Consider the following 16,086-nt stretch of genomic DNA (forward strand, 5'->3'; position numbering starts at 1 on the left):
TGCACGCTGCTTTGAAGACAAGATTCAACCATGAAGGTTAAAAGTAAAATATTATTTCAGTAAATGTGTTCATGGCATCATACTGTCATGATGTCAGTTGTTGGGGGAAAGAGTGCTGAGATATTTGGTTGAAGAGAAAGCAGGAGTGTTGTTTGTTGTTTGTAGAAATTACTTGATGTAGATTTTATGTATGATTTTGTGAAAAAGATTGTCCTTCACACATTAATTGATTTAACCATTTCCCCCCTTAATTATCAGTCCAAGGCACTAGGACAGTCAGGGCTACTTTTAGCTCATTGTCAGCAAAGCTACTACTAATGAGGTAAAGGCCTTGACCTTTAGTGAGAAAGGCAGGAATGACCCACTAAAAGGCTACTGTTGCTGTACTCACCACCCTTATTTCTAAAAATAACATGTAATCAAGAAAACAAATGTGTAAACACACAAACAAAATCCACAAATAAAAGTACAGGTTTACGTGATTTGGTGCCAGAAGCTGAGATAAGGACATGAAACAAGTTCTCTGTTTACTGTTACAATGTGCTTCATCCCAAAATACTGTAAACACAAATGGTGGGGAAGTTACTTCTAAAAAAGTAATGGATTCCTCCAAAGCTGTCAGAAGAAACTGTGAAAATAATGTATCAAGACTTGAAGTCACTCAGATGATGCTGCCTCTCTCTGTGTGTTTATAGGGGGGTAATTAATATGCATTTGGTAGATAAAGTTGATCAAAGGAAAATAATCACAAAGCATGTTGTTAAAGCAACTGTTGTTGGAATTGGGCAGTGAAAGCAACCCTTCAGTTAAGATAGCATAGATGGTGTCAGTGGCTGTTCCCAGAAAATAAAGACAAAACATTTGATTAGAGTTAATGATGCTTTATTATAAACAGGAAGTAGAAAAAACAAACCAAACAAGTCCAAACAAAGGAAGCAAAGATCATGTTTTAAATGTTTAATGAATGGTAATAAGGCAGCAATGGTATGACGTTAAGCCAGACTGTTTTGGCATGTGTAATTATAAGACAATTTCCTCATAGACTAGCATGAATTGCTCATAAATCAAAATATGGAAACTTTTCTTCTGGTGCATAATTATCTCACAGCAAAATCCACTGGCATGAAAATAAAAATGCAGTGACATACTTTACATGTAGATCTACGTAAACTTGGAAAATGATTGCACTGTATAACAATAGAGCAACGACTGAACATTGTGTGTATGTGTGTCCTAATATGTTAATTAGGAACTGGTTGCTTACAACTGTTTGGCTCTTCTCAGGCTGAGCTTGATATCTCTTCAACAAGATAAACAAGTTAAAGTCTTGTTTGGTTTGTCAAATGGAAAAACACTGTAACATCCTTCATAATTGCTTTTATACTTCATACTGCTCTAGCTGGCCATATCTACACTACGGGTGGATAGTAGGGAGGTGCAAAAGTCAATTTTTTTCATGGTTGACTTGTTGGTAGGTTGTCTGAACAACTAATCGACTGGTCTGTGCATACAAAATGCCAAAAATTCAATATAAGCTTATTTGTCTGTGGGCAAAATAACTTCAAAAAATAACTATTAACTAATATTAACCCTAAAAACAAGCATGAACTGTGCAGTTTGACTCATGAAAATGTATGTTGTCATACGATTAGGCAACAATTTAAAAGAATTAAAAAACTTGTGACACACATCCTCACAAACAACCTCTCTGACTTCGTGCATGTTGTTTCTCTCCAATGATGCATCATTAAACATTAAATTAATATCTGATCAGCTCGACTCCTGTTTGTTCCTGTGCTCCGGTATCAATATCAGCATACAACAGTTGACTGTTTTGGCACATCCCTATAGTGGATAGTGGAATGGATTGTGAAAAATAACAATAGGGTACCTAATATCCCTGGTTACCTGAACATGCAGTAGTATGAATATGGACATGCTTGGTGGTCTGGAGGCTGTGTGTATCTTCCCTTATGAAAGGGGCGTCAGAAGGACACCCAACTGTCGCCGTAGCTCTCTCATGTGTGGCGGTGTGTATTCTGTTCAAGGGCAGGAGACTGCAGGGCCTTGAGCACGTGATAAACAATCATGATATACACTCGCTGCAGGGAGAGTGAAGGTGAAAAGGACTGAGGAGGGAGCGTTCATGATGGAGCAGAGGTGGAAGGAGCATTGGTTTATTTACCTGGGACAAAAACATAAATCCTAGCTTGCACTGCTATGATTATTCAATGTTCAGTGGAGGTAGAGACAAAGTCAGAGCTGATCTACATTAGGTGGTCATAAATGTGGTCAGAGAACTTCTGCATTAAGACGCAACAGGGAAGAATATCAGAGGAAAGTGTAATAGATTTGTGACAAGGGACGAGCTTTGGGTTTAGTGTGAAAGATTGAAATTCAAAGCAAACAATTATGACGGTCTGAGCTGCATCTCTCCTGTCTCCAACACACGTCAAGATCGACCCGTTCCCTCCAGCCAAAGACGCTCTGCTTCTTCATCTCTGTCTCCGTTGCCAATTGTTCACCAAAGTACATATTACACCACTTCTGTGTATGCAGCGGTTGGTTTGAGCATTTTGGTAAGGAATGCACAGTAAGGAAATATTAATCACTTTATTATTCTTCAAGCCTAAAATATTTACAGATCAAAACTCCAGAGAATGTATCATTTAAAAAAAAAAAAATCTTCACTTCTGCGTGAAATCAACATTCATCTCAAGTTGGGAATCAATTGCAGCCTGAAAGTGAAGAAAGAATATAGCATTAAAGTTACATTTTAACTGTATGCAGCCGCATCTCATCCATCACTGAAATCAACTTCAGACACACTCACCAATTCCCTTTTTGCCTCTTCTATTTTCACTTGAGCAAGAGATGGATTCTGTTGTAGAAAGGGGGGGAAACACATTTTAAGGCAAAATATTGAATGTTTTCAAGCATCTCAAGTTGATTTAATGGGTGGTCGGTTTAATTTTAATCATATTCGCTGACATAATCTAGCAGGCTTACACAAATGAAGATGATGAAACACTTTGCCTACTTCCAACAAGTTTTTAACTATTAGTTCAAATAAACTAAAAACAATAATAATAAAATAAAAATAATAACTCATATTATTAGCTGATATGTTAAAATAACTTTTGGGAAGTATATAAAATACAACAGTTGCTCTGTATGTGTGTGTGTGTGTGTGTGTGTGTGTTTAGATGTTCAGGTCAGCAGCCTGATATCTGTGTTTAAACTGGGTGGTTCAGCACATGACTTTCAATTTTTTAATTTTTAGAAGTCTATCCTATTAATCACAAAACGCAAAACTCCTTTCACAACTCTGCAGAATTGTCATGTTGAAAGCACTTTTGGTTAGTGGTCAATGAGACAGACTTAGGTACTGTGTTCTTGTACACACAGGTGTACAAGAACAAAACTGTAAAGGCAGTTGAGTATAATCAAGTTAGTCACAAACTAAAAACAAACATACTGGGCTCAAGTCCAAGTAAGGTTCCAGTTTCTTTGTCAAGGGAATTATTTCCTGCTTCAGTGTGGTGACTTCCTGCAGACGACACACACACAGAGGAAAATAAGATCAGACACTTCAAACCCGAAAACAGCAAGCGTTACATTTTCATCTCCCCTGGTACTCGGTACTGTGTTGCATCTGAACACCTGAAGTTACCTCAGAGAGCTGCACAACAGCCTGGTGGGAGAGAGTCTTGTCCATGTTCCTGGATACAAGCTGATCCTGCAGGATGGATAGAATAGAATAAAACAGTAAATTCCAAACTTCAGTCAGCGGCTCTGGTCAAAAATAAAACCAGTAACTTGACAGGGTAATGAAATGAGACACGGGGTAAATGATATATTGAAATGCATCTGGTAAATAAGTTGCTGCGTAAACATATGCCTGAATGCTACAGCCTCTCCTTGGGAACTGCAGTGTACAGAGTTAAGATATGTAATAACTGCCATTACTGTGCTAATCTGCCCTGAAGACACAAAGGTACGAAACATTAGACAAACAAACCTCTGCCTTCTTCCTCCTGTAACTGAGCTCTTTAGACTTTGCTGTTACAAAATCCATATTGAGGAGTCTCTCCTCCGCTTTAGCGCTCTCCACTTCCTGAGCTTTGACAGTTTTGTTAATGTCCCTGGAATTAAGGAAAATGAACACAAGTTACATTTCAAATATATTGCATTGAATGAATGAATTTCTGAAAATCTTTGGATTGACTTTTTGTACAAGTGTAGACATACAGTATGCGACAGGCCAGGATTGTGTGCTTGCTTGTGCTGTAAATTCAGTCATATCAACATGCCACTGTCATCCTCCACACCCGTTTTCTTACTCTTGTAAGTTCTTTCGCAGGACCAGAGTGGCACCAAGTCTCTTCCTGAGGGCCTTCAGCTCCCTGTCAAGTCTCCTGTCTGACTTCTCTGCGTCCAGAAGTTCATTGGTCAGGTTATTCACTGCTGGAATAAAGCTGCACAAGACAGAACATCCAACCATCAGTGTTGGCACCGCTTTCTGTGGCAGCCAAATGCTAGGAACTTTTCCTGGATGCCACCAGGGAAACTACTGACGAGAGAACAGAAAAGGACGGGCACTTGATTGATAGACTACAACAGAGTAGGGATGGGACGATATGTTTATCTCACAATGTGATTCGATGGGGTTCACGATTCGATAAAACCACGATACAATGTAATAAATAAAAGTTCAATGATAAAGTATGACTGTGCAGAATTATGTTTATTTCTAAGCCACAAATCTTTCAAGCAATAGTATTGGCTTGAATGTAAACAACAAATTAAAAATGTCATTACAAAGTGCAAATAATATAATATCGATATAATATAATATCGAGAGCTTGTGAAATTGTGATGGGCAAGCCGTCTCAAATGTGATTACTACAGCAGAATAAAATGGAGCTAATATCAGGATCCATTTTTCTGCCCCACGATACGTATTGTCACATTTGCATAATGCGCTAATTGAATTTTGATATATCGTCCCATCCCCGCCACAGAGCAATGTCAACGTACCTGCCCAGTGATGTGTCTCTGACTCCCAGCACCATGGCGTTGTCCACTAAAGCAGACAGGTAGTCAGCAGCGGGCTTTGACAAGCTGGCACAGGACAGACCCACTCCTTGTAGAATAACATCCTGGAGATGAGCACCTAGACAGCAGAAACACACTGAATTCTGTCACCTAGATAGATTTAACAACACTGCATCCTTTTCTTTAAAGCTCTGGTGTGAGTAAATGGACAATACAGTTGTAGCAGCTGCATTTTCCTGGTCCCACTCATCTGGAAGGCAGTTTGATTAGATATCAACTTCTGACTCGTTTCAGGATGTTGGTGAAACTGAATTTCTGAACTGAATTTGAATCAGGTGATTCAGTTATGTGAATGGTGGAATAACTCTTTCAGGTAAAAGTGTGTACATGAGTGTCATTTTGAAATAGATTTTCCACTTTTTCCAAGGCTATTTATACATTTAAAACACATGGATTGGCGTTTACATAAATTAATACAAATGTATTTTTGGCCAAATTTCAAAACCATGACATTAATTTCAAATTGTAACAAACAAATTCACTTTTGATAACAATTCAATCATGGATCATGAAAACTTCAGTTTAACAAATTTTAAATTGAATTTCAGGTGTCACAAATGTGAAACCATAGGGGAGCATTCAGTAATCTGGTATGACTTCCCTTTATGTCATAGGGGAGGCCATTAAGTATCGTATACATTGAGTTAATTCTGTTTCTATTACTACACCATTGTAAGTAAAATACAGTTGAACTGTTTTTATGCTTGCTATACCAGGCTGTCAGAGTTTCTTACCATCAGCCTGATACTCAGCGGCTTTCTGTTTGAGGTCGTCAATAAGAAGAGCCGTGTCACTGCATCTCACTTCACTGGACTCTGCAAGCTGGTAAAGTATGTCCACTGTCCTTGTGTTTACTTCAAACTGAGGGACAGTCTGGTCTCCAAACACCGAGCTGAGCCACTTGTTCACCTGAGAAGCGACAGACACTCGATGATCAACAGAGACTCGATGATAAACAATCAATTACAGAGATGGAAATGTTAGTAATAGACTGTACATTACCCTCTTAATCTTTTCACACATGGCGACGGCGAAAGGCAGGGAAAAACTTAAACAACTACTTCAAATGCTTAAGTGGTTCAGCAGCCGCAAAGAAAAGTAATAAGCTACGTTAACTTTATAAGCAGTTTTCTCTTTCTGGTTTCGCGCCCCACAAATTATTCAAATAACTTCCTGGTTACCAGCCAATGAGAACGTGGAACAAAACGTTTTCCAGATAAAGAACAGCTACAAAATCGGTAATGAAGGGAAGAAAATAAAGGCATGCTGGTAAATATTACCACATACAAAACGAAAAAGACAACAAAGATTACTGAAATGAAGTTTATCCGGTTCACGTTTCCTTTCGGCTCTCCTCTTCAAAGATCTTAAGCTTCTGTCAAGATAGTTCACGTCCTGCTCCACCTATGGAAACGCTTGTCCGCTTGACTGTAACAGCGTGCGCAGGGGCGGAGAATAATCTCGCACATGCCTACAAGTATCTAAAATCTGAATATAAATGAATTGTCAACTAGTTGGATAGCTAGCCAATGCACCTGTGGCTAAATTGGACATCAGACATCAACATATCACACCAGATTTAAGCGAAGACGGAAGTAGACAGGAGTGAAACCTCTCGCTTCGGCTTGATACTCTCTGATCTTTTCCTCTCCCGCGTAACTTCAAAACAACGTCGCTAATCTACAGAGAGAGAGAGCCGAGCAGAAATGGCGACGAGAAGAGGGAACTCAACGGTGGCGATGGCAAAACACCGACAGAAAACTCAAGATACGAGCTTTGACGACTCCACCAGAGACTTAACCGCCGTCGAAGACTTCTCTCACCAAGGAGACGACGACGAAGACGGCGATGGACCCGTTGTCTTCATCTGCGGCAAATGCAAGTTGCCCGTCGGGGACTCTCTGTCCTGGGCTGGCAGTGAAGACGGTCAAAATCAAATACATTTGAAACGTGAGTCTAGTCTGCAGTTTAGCAGTATAGTAGACATGTTGTACTTGTGTGTGTGTGTGTTCTCAAATATCTTACATCCCCTCTGTTGGTAAGTTACATAAATACGTTAGTTGTTGACAAATAAAGGTACAACACACTCAAAACAGTGTTGAAAGCTGAAGCATAGCGCATGCATCCTCTTATCTTAACATCTTCAGTGTACTGTGCTAAGTTTGATTTAAAAAAAAAAAGACTGTTTACGTTTCACTTTTAAGAATGTAGGCCTATTATTTGTTTGCATATCTATTTAGCCCGTTCATTTATTCTTGTTTATGTCACTTAACATTGGAAGTTGAGTAATGTCTGACATGTTATTGGTGTTTTGATCCTAGGTGTCACTGACAACGTTTTGGTTGGAAAGGATAGTCAACTATATGAACCAACCAAAAGATCTTGCTGGTAAGCACAAACCTAACCTATGAGTTTTCCATTCGTTAAATCAAACTCACTGTTTAACTCGAGGCTAAACTTTTCTTTCTTCTCTGTGCTTTTCCTCCTGCAGTCTGATTGTGAATCTCAGCTGTCGAGGCTGCCACTCTTCGCTTGGCATGGTTTACGTTTCCACACCCAAGAACCTGGACTATAAAAGATTTACCTTCTGTTTCAACGTAGCAGACATTGACAGGTAAGTTGAGGCCATGGACAATAACATTTTCTTTTTAAATAATAGGAACCTGTGGTCTTTGTCACATTTACAAGTCAAGAAACACTCACTGATTTACATTCATGCAGTGTAATGAACAGCTGCTGTACCGCCATGCAATACAGAGCCAGTATTTTAATGTTTAGGACTTTACTCTGATGAATCTCTAAGTCAAGTATATTTATATAGCCCTTCATCACAAAAGCATGTATCAAAGGACTTTACAGAGAACAAGCCTACCTAGATCTACTAAATCAACAATCAATCACAAAACACAATGATGCAATACAGTATGCGACAAAATACAACACAATGAAACAAAACAAAGCACAGGACACAAAATTGCATGCGGAAGGAAGGTTTTGGGACTAAAATATAACTACACTACCAGTGGAAAGTTTGGACACCTGCATTTGTCTTTATTTTAATTTTTTTTTACATATTTTAAAATAACAATAAAGACATCAAAACTATGAAATAACACAAATGGAATTATGCAGTGACCAAAAAAGTGTTAAACAAATCAAAACTATCTTATATTTTAGATTCTTTAAAGGAGCTTAAGGGAAAGGCAAAGGCTTTGGAAAGAAATCCATGCATAGACATCAACTTTTGTCTATTTCTATATGTCTATATAAATTTGTCTAAAAAACACATTTCAAGCATTTAAGCATAAGCCTTTAGATCAAAATGGCTTTAAGATAATGAAAAACATAGTACATTCAATCACGTGTGTCCAGACTGGTAGTGTATATACGAGTACAAATTACTAACAAGATTTTTTAGGATTTTCAAAAGACTTAATTTAGAAACTTATTTCTTCCCTTTCTGAGACATTTATGCATTTATGATTCAGGCCTGCGGCTTCAAGACCAAAAGTCATATCATCTTGTAGCATAACACATTTGTCTCCAGCAATCCAAAACACTGAGTCTTTGGCCGCAATTACACAAGTTGCCATTCAACTACTATGCAACAAATTGCCAAGAAATGGATTTTTCTCTGTAGCAGCCTAATATTATAATGTCTCTCTTTCAGTTATGTGCTGGGCTCTGCAAACCAGATGGTGGCAGCAGAGGGCCCAAAAGAGCAGCCAGTTACACTGGAGTACAGAGGCATTGTTGAACAACAGCTGACTGAGGTAAACTGCTGCTCATACAGTTCTTTGTCTTTCTCATCTGCAGTTTATCTTGCCATGACTTGAGATGTTTTCAATTTCATCCCACCACCAGAATCTCTACCCCAAGGTTCACACTGCACTGTGTGTGGACATGACACATGCCTATCCACACAGCTTTAAACCTGATGATAATGTAGTCCAAAACACAGCTGAAGTATAGTCCTATTACACTGCTGATGTGTGAAATGGGTGAAAAGACAAGAGACCTGACCCACGCATTGCCAGTTGCCACAGAAGTCACATTTCTTTGTGTTGCATTGTCTTGTTGCTGGTGCTTACACATTCCTCCAGGACACCTCTCATTGAGAATCAATGCACTGGTTGTACTGGATAACTGATGACATCAGCTGGGTTGTGGGAGGCCCTTAGTGCTGTGGCAGACTCTTATATGAGACAATAGCTGGCAATGGTCTCGTCTCTTCATGTTCAACCCCTCAAAAATGTTAAAAAGCAGCTTGGATTAGACTAGATATCCAAGAATATTATTTTTTTTAGGATCCAATATTGCATATTCATCAAGAACCAATTAGCGAGCTTTTCCACTAATAGTCTATTTCAACTCTTAATTACATTCTTATCTATATCTATTTATTACTATATTATGAAAATCCACAGCCTACTGGAATTTATGACTGAAATAGTACAGCCTAGTGATTCCCCAAGTTATTCCAGTTCATCCTTTGTTTATCAATATAAGAAAATACCCGCAACACTATAGATTGGCCAGTAGGTGGTGATAGTGCCTTCCACTCTCTTGCACAATGGATCTGATGGGGGGCATGTTGAGGAATCTTTGTTAGAGGAAAAACATGTTTTGATCATGAGGTCTGTGGGTTTATGACTATAGCAGGTTGTATGTGACAGTATGGCTTGTTTGTTTTTCTGACTTGGCCCAAGTCTCTGACTCACTCTCTACCATAATGTTGCTGTTGTCCGTTTGATGACAAATGATCCACTGCTTTCTGAGATATTATCTATGCACGTTATATTACAAACAGGTTTTGCTGCTTGTAAGAAAATAACAAAACATTACAGATGAGCATCAAAACATTAGATATGTTTTCCCGTCCGTGGAGCCTAAATGTCTGAGTGTGTGTGTGTGTGTGTGTGTGTGTGTGTGTGTGTGTGTGCGCAAGATACCTAGGTATAGTCATTGTTCTGTCTGCGCCTTGGATCGCTTCCATATACAATTTTCTTTGCTGTTTTTTGTTCTGTTCCATCTTTATGTCCTATCAAACAAATATGTATGGAACTAAATTAACTCTCCTTGTCTCTAGTACATCTCACACAATGAAGCCCATGTCATTGCCATATTAATAAAGCTACGCCATGTGCTGCTCAAACAAAGGGGTGCTTTAATTCACTGTATGATTAAATGAATGGGCTTAGCCCATATTTTGTTTGATTAATATGTAGGCTACAACTTAAATCCACCTCGTCATCCACTGTGTTTAGTCATTGTGAGAGGCTGTAGATTAATCTGACTAAGGTTACACACTGATTGTATTAATTTTAGGTGGTTTTATAGCCACCACTTCATCACTGCCCAGTGGCACATCCTAATGAGATTACAAAGGCCTTTGACTGGATCAGGAAATGAAATCAGTGCTTTCAATCATCACATGCGGCCGTCTGTATGCATAAGCCATTAGGCCTGTTCATTGATGCTGTACTGTCATTACTGTCCATCAGCAGTGTTTTTGAATATGGGCCCAAAGCTGTTTTGCCGGCTCTCAATGGTTGAATTTACGCTCCAGTGAATCATAGGTCACGTTATTATCTTTCAGCAGAATCTTAAGTAACACTACCTTTTTTTTAATTCTTGCTTAAGAGCAACTCTTCAGTGTTTTTGTAGCTAGCCTTTGTTTGTCTGCAGTTGCATCCGGCGATGGAGCCCATCAGCCGTGCCGCCATAGTTAATGTATTCTGTCTGTCTGTCTCACACAGACACTTGTTTGGGTTTTCCACCTTGTACACTTAATGACCTGTCTCTTCTGCCCCTCCCTCTCTCCCCCCGCTCTTACCCATCCCTCCCTGACCACTACCCCTCTGGGTTTCATCATCCTGCCCCGCTCTCCCCCCTCTTCCAATTCTCTCTTCTCCTCCCCTCTTTCTTCCTCTCTACCTCCTGCTGCTCGCCTCATTTCCCACCTGTCCGCTTTCTCCTTCATTCCTTCACTGTTCTGACTCCGTCCTATTCCCCTCATTGTTTGCTTCTTATGCTTCACTTCTGCCCCCCAAATTTCCTCTTCCCCCCCCCACCTGACCTCCACCCTCCCAGATGAAAACGCTGGTGGTGTCGATGGCGCAAAGGCTGGAGGAGATCGAGGCTGGCCTGCAGGAGGGATGTGATGAGCCTTGACAGTGATGGACTTAAATTTGTCTGGGTGGGTGATTTGTCCGAGAGAGAGAGAGAGGTGGGGGGCGGGGCTCAACACCCGCTACCCCCACCCCTCTCCTTTACCTTAATGTTACCACCTCTAACACACAACATTCCCTCGCCCTGGTCTCACCTTGCCCACAAACGCGCGCACACACAGACACACACCCAAATCCACACACAGCGGCTTCCACTCCGCTTTGTCCGGATTACCGATGGTGAAACAAAGACTGCCGGCTCTTGTAATCAATCATGTTGTCACTTCGGCTCCTGCGGTTTATGGCAATACCTCTCCTTTATGTCTGGGCGCAGTGTGAATGTAGGCTATGAGCGGAATTTTTATTTGTGTAGGTTTCCATCAGGCTGCTGCACACTCAGCACACTGCCGTATTGATCTGGCCGCATGAAGCCGCACACTTTTTTCTTTGTTCATTTCCTCATGCATGCAGCCTTGAAGCTTGACAGGAATGTTGGCTCTTCTTGTACATTTTTGGCGAATACTGAACAGCATTTATGGCTATTACATTGTCTAGTAATTATTCTGTTTGTTTCTGTGTTATTTGTTTTTGGAAGTGGTACATTCTTGACTTGATTGATAGTGGAAGGATGTTTTTTTTAAGTATCATTGCAAAATAGATGATTCTATCCTATGTTCAAAAGAGGAAGAAATGCATTTAATGTTTTGTTGTATTCAAAAAAATCTAAATCTAAAAAAACTTTGTCATTTATATATAATGGAATAAACCAAATAAAACAACTCTAAGCTATCAAGATAATCTTTTTAAATGTTTCTTGTCTGCTCAGATTGTTAGGGATCAGAGGTTCATCCTGCTTTGCCTCTTTTCTCTCGTTAAAAGTATCTCCTGGATTTAAGACTTAAACCGCAAGTTTTGGGACTTTGAGATTCGGTGTGGGGGTGTGTGTGTGCTGATGTACTGATGTACTGAGAGGATTGTGTTTGTTTACCAACTGACCTCTAATGTGCCTAGCAACACTTTCTACCAAGGCGGGAAAGCGGCTACATGCTGTACCGATCGCCCTCCCTCACCCACGAGGTTTCATCAGCCTTGCAGAACAACAACAGTTAGAAACGGCCAACCAGCACGCTGTATCCAAGGGCAGGTTGCGATGGCAACTGAGAGCACGTGCTATGCTAAGTGCCTGTTGCCATCTCGTCATCATGTTCGCTGCTGGAGGAAGAGCCAGCCAGCTCGCCGGCCGACATGCCTGTCAACAGACGTTATCCCCCCGCTCATGCTCAGACGGACACATGGGGGAGGAGTCCCGAATGAACCCCCCCTCTCCCCGCCCCCCCTCTTCCCTCTCTCTTCCCTAATCTCTGTGTGATGTTTTTCTCTCCGCTAACCCCACCCTCGCCCTTCTTTCTCCCTCCCTCTCTTTCTTTTCCCCCCTCCCATCTCATTCTCTCGTCCCTCAACTGCTGGGAAAAAAAAAAAAGTCAAAACAACAACAAATAAGCCGCGTGGTTTTTGTTTGTTGGTGGCAGCGGCGGTGGTGGTGACGGGTGTGGGGGGGTGTTCTTGTTCTCTTAGTCCAATCCCCGCTTGAGGATGAGCTGTCTGGGTGCACCCCGGGCAGAGAGCGGGTGGTGGAAGCCGGCCGGCAGTCGACTATCCAGATGTGTGTTGTTATGCCTTCTGCATCAGAGTCATTCAGGAAAAAATATGTCCCAGTTTGTTTGTTTGGTCCGTTTAGATCAGTACAGCTTAAAGGCTAATAGCTCTGTGTTAAGTCACTGTGAATGGTTGACTGGCCTCTGAACTCATTTAGCTGTTTTATATATAGACGTTGTGTTGCTGGATGCATTGCACTCCGAAGTGCAATTATTGCAGCGGTTTCAACCCATTCACCCCGTCCTAGTCAACCAATCACTGCCACCCAAGCCAAGACTGGCATGGAAATGCACACACACACACACCAGTCAATACATCTACACACATTCTACAAGCACTCAGGGACAAAGGATGAATAATGCAGAGGTAGTGTCTGAGTGAAAGTCGCCTCCCCTCTTCCCCTCCTTTCACCTTCCCTAAGCAATAAGGAAGCAATGTTGCCATGGAGGCAATGAAGCCTCGGCGCACAATCAGCCAATTACAGCCTTTCCTGTGAGAAACACCTGACCAATGGCTGCTTGGGCTGACGCTGCTGTTGCCACAGACACTGAGCTGCTATTGGCTGAGCTCTGCTCTTTGATTGGATTTCTGATCTTGTTTTTGAGAGGAAAATATCTCAAGGAGTGCCACCTGTGTGCCAACTTACAAAATATGTTTGTTTTTTTTTCTCCATGAAATGAAAAATAATATTTTGTGAGAAGGAAAGCTGTGCTGGGTTTTTAGGTTTGTAAGAGATCTTAATTCATTGTCATTTGGGGATATTTAATAAAGTGAGCAATCAGTCTTCCCTTTGTCAGGCACCAGGCACCAGTAAATATTTTGGGACTGTATGTGTCTGTGTGTTTGTCTAACAAAAGGCAAAAAGCAACCTCAGTTCAATAAAAGCACTGTTCAAAGCGTTTTTTCATCTCTGCCCATCTTTTTAACATAACTGTATGTGTCCATTTTAATCAGTACTTGTTTCTATGCCTTCTGTGCCTTTTTTCTATTATATTGGACAGTTTATTTCTATCTCATTATCCTGTTTTATTTTCCCTTGACAAAAGAACCCCACCCCACCAGTTGCTCATAGTTGCTTTTTGACCTATTCTTGCTTTCAATTTTGATTTTCATAGCACTCTAATATTTTTATATTTTCTCTATGTTGTGCATCTCAAATTCAAGATCACATTAAACAAAATTAATTCACTTTGAATTGTTTTTTAATATTAAATGTTTTTTTCTTTTTTTTTTATTGCATTTTGTATTTTTTACTGATTCCTTTGTGCAAGTATCTAAATAAATCTGTGGTAATCCCCTAATGTCTGATTGATTAAACCAGCAAAATCTTGACGACAAAACTCTTCTGCTTCAGTCGCAAATGAAATAACTTTTTATTTATTTATTTAGGAGGGATCAACTCTTGACTTGGTTGATCGCTCCTACTTTTCCTTACTTTGCTGCTTGACATATGCCCGACCAAAATCTGCTTTGTCTCCTCAAAGTCATTAAGAAGTCTGGTCTCATCTCCGTCTTTGTGTCGCACCGACTAGACAGCAGGTCAATCAGTTATCTGATGAAGGGAACCAGTAAACCCTTTCATCTGGGAAGTTGAAAATAATCTCAGCGCTGAGTTCAGCTTGGTGCCGCAGTAGATCAGCGGGTGTAAGATGATCCTGGTGACAAGCGCATTGGGGAAACCTACCCCCGTTCTGTTTTACTGACTGTGCCTCTTGGATGAACACGTAAAATCTGTGATAAGCCACAGCCTTCTCATTTCATTAATCACCTTCAACTGTGTCAATGATCTAACAATATTGTCAGCCAGTCAGTGACTTGTCCGACGGAATAACCCAAATCCCCTCTGAGTGCCCAAAGCCTCCTACTTCATTAGAAACATCTGCTTGTTTATCCCCCCCCCGTCTTTGTGTACGCCTGCGTCTGCCAGGTAGTCTGGCTGTCCCTCCTTCGCTCACTCTCTCCTTTTCTGCGTGTGTGAGAGATGCTGAGAAAGATATTGGTCTATGTGGTCGAATGAGGATCCTCAGGTTGTGTGTGTGTGTGTGTGTGGTGGGCGCGCACCCCTGGTGTCCGTCAGAGTGTAGCAGGTTAATCGTCTGTTTTTCTCAGACACAAAGGCTCACCCTGTTGCCAGCGACACCCTGGTGTGAGTGTGTGTGTATATGTGATGGGAAGGGGGCTGAAAACAGGATTAGTGTCATCAGGATCTAAGCCTGAACAGATTGACAGAAATAACGGCCTGTTGTACACTAAGTGGTCAGTTTGGCCTCTCGCTACAAGTGAACACCAGCAATTTGAGTCGTAAAATATGACTTTTCTGCTGGCTCAAGGACAGTTTCTGTTAATTTACATTCACTGCTGAACATTTACTGCTCCCAACACTCCACATTCACTCCAGACCTTGGATACAACAAAGGGATTGGCTGTTCAATCTTCAATCTTCTCTATAAAGTTGGCAAAGAAAATCTGTTTGCTTCCTGCTTTCTAGACAGTTCTTTCTCCAGTTGTTTCAGTCTCAATTTAAATGTGTGTGTGAGTGTGTGTCAGGACGGTGGAGGGGTGTTTGTCACAGACTCTTCCTTGTAAGATGACCCCTTTACACACAGCTTAACTTTGGAGTAATCTGTGTGTGAAGAAAAATGATTTTTTTTGTCTTAGTCTCATCAATATGGATATCTGTCCAGGGAGATTATACATAGATTAACTTCTTGCCAATATATTAGAGTGTCCCAGAAGGTGGTCAAGTGAAATAATTACTGCATCTGGTATTCCCCACCAATATCTCTGACCTGACAACAATTCTTCCATACACTACCAGTCAAAAGTTTGGACACACACATTTTTCTTTATTTTTTACTATTTTTCACATTTTAGAATAATAGTAAAGACATCAAAACTATGAAATAACACAAATAGAATTATGCAGTGACCAAAAAAGTGTTCAACAAATCAAAACTATCTTATATTTTAGATTCTATAAAGTAGCCGCCCTTTGCCTTGATGGAAAGGCAAAGGCTTTGGAAAGAAATTCATACATAGGCATCAACTTCACTATTTATATTTGTCTAAAAAACTAATTTCAAGCATTTAAGCATAAGCATTTAGATCAAAATGGCTTTAAGATAATGAAAAATATAGTACA

General features: G+C 40.5%; 2 protein-coding genes across 2 annotated transcripts; one reads left to right on the forward strand and one right to left on the reverse strand.

The window, feature by feature from the left end:
- Positions 1–2,599: 2,599 nt before the first annotated feature.
- On the reverse strand, positions 2,600–6,307 carry haus1 (HAUS augmin-like complex, subunit 1). The gene is made up of 9 exons (XM_071902832.2): positions 6,121–6,307; positions 5,853–6,027; positions 5,041–5,176; positions 4,344–4,478; positions 4,022–4,145; positions 3,674–3,739; positions 3,479–3,550; positions 2,834–2,881; positions 2,600–2,738 (listed from the first exon to the last, which is right to left on the reverse strand). The coding sequence occupies exons 1-9, from the start codon at positions 6,139–6,141 to the stop codon at positions 2,688–2,690; spliced, it is 828 nt and encodes a 275-aa protein (XP_071758933.2). The 5' UTR covers positions 6,142–6,307; the 3' UTR covers positions 2,600–2,687.
- A 520-nt stretch (positions 6,308–6,827) lies between these two features.
- Positions 6,828–11,881, forward strand: mis18a (MIS18 kinetochore protein A). Its single transcript, XM_071902836.2, has 5 exons — positions 6,828–7,068; positions 7,440–7,506; positions 7,610–7,732; positions 8,789–8,891; positions 11,212–11,881. Exons 1-5 carry the CDS (start codon positions 6,858–6,860, stop codon positions 11,290–11,292), a joined length of 585 nt encoding a protein of 194 aa, XP_071758937.1. The 5' UTR covers positions 6,828–6,857; the 3' UTR covers positions 11,293–11,881.
- Positions 11,882–16,086: the final 4,205 nt, after the last annotated feature.

Source organism: Centroberyx gerrardi, chromosome 11 (genome assembly GCF_048128805.1).
Source record: "Centroberyx gerrardi isolate f3 chromosome 11, fCenGer3.hap1.cur.20231027, whole genome shotgun sequence".
NCBI classification, from domain to species: domain Eukaryota; kingdom Metazoa; phylum Chordata; class Actinopteri; order Beryciformes; family Berycidae; genus Centroberyx; species Centroberyx gerrardi.

Bases quoted from the DNA above. Each gene is read 5' to 3' on its own strand.
- haus1 (XM_071902832.2), bottom strand. From the start codon at position 6,141: ATGTGTGAAAAGATTAAGAGG. The intron at 4,146-4,343 runs GTAAGAAAACGG...CCTTAATTCCAG, and splicing joins CTGCGAAAGAACTTACAAGA to GGACATTAACAAAACTGTCA. The intron at 3,740-4,021 runs GTTTGTTTGTCT...TCCATCCTGCAG, and splicing joins ACAGGAGGAAGAAGGCAGAG to GATCAGCTTGTATCCAGGAA.
- mis18a (XM_071902836.2), top strand. From the start codon at position 6,858: ATGGCAAAACACCGACAGAAAACTCAAGATACGAGCTTTGACGACTCC. The intron at 7,069-7,439 runs GTGAGTCTAGTC...TTTTGATCCTAG, and splicing joins AAATCAAATACATTTGAAAC to GTGTCACTGACAACGTTTTG. The intron at 7,507-7,609 runs GTAAGCACAAAC...TTCCTCCTGCAG, and splicing joins CCAACCAAAAGATCTTGCTG to TCTGATTGTGAATCTCAGCT.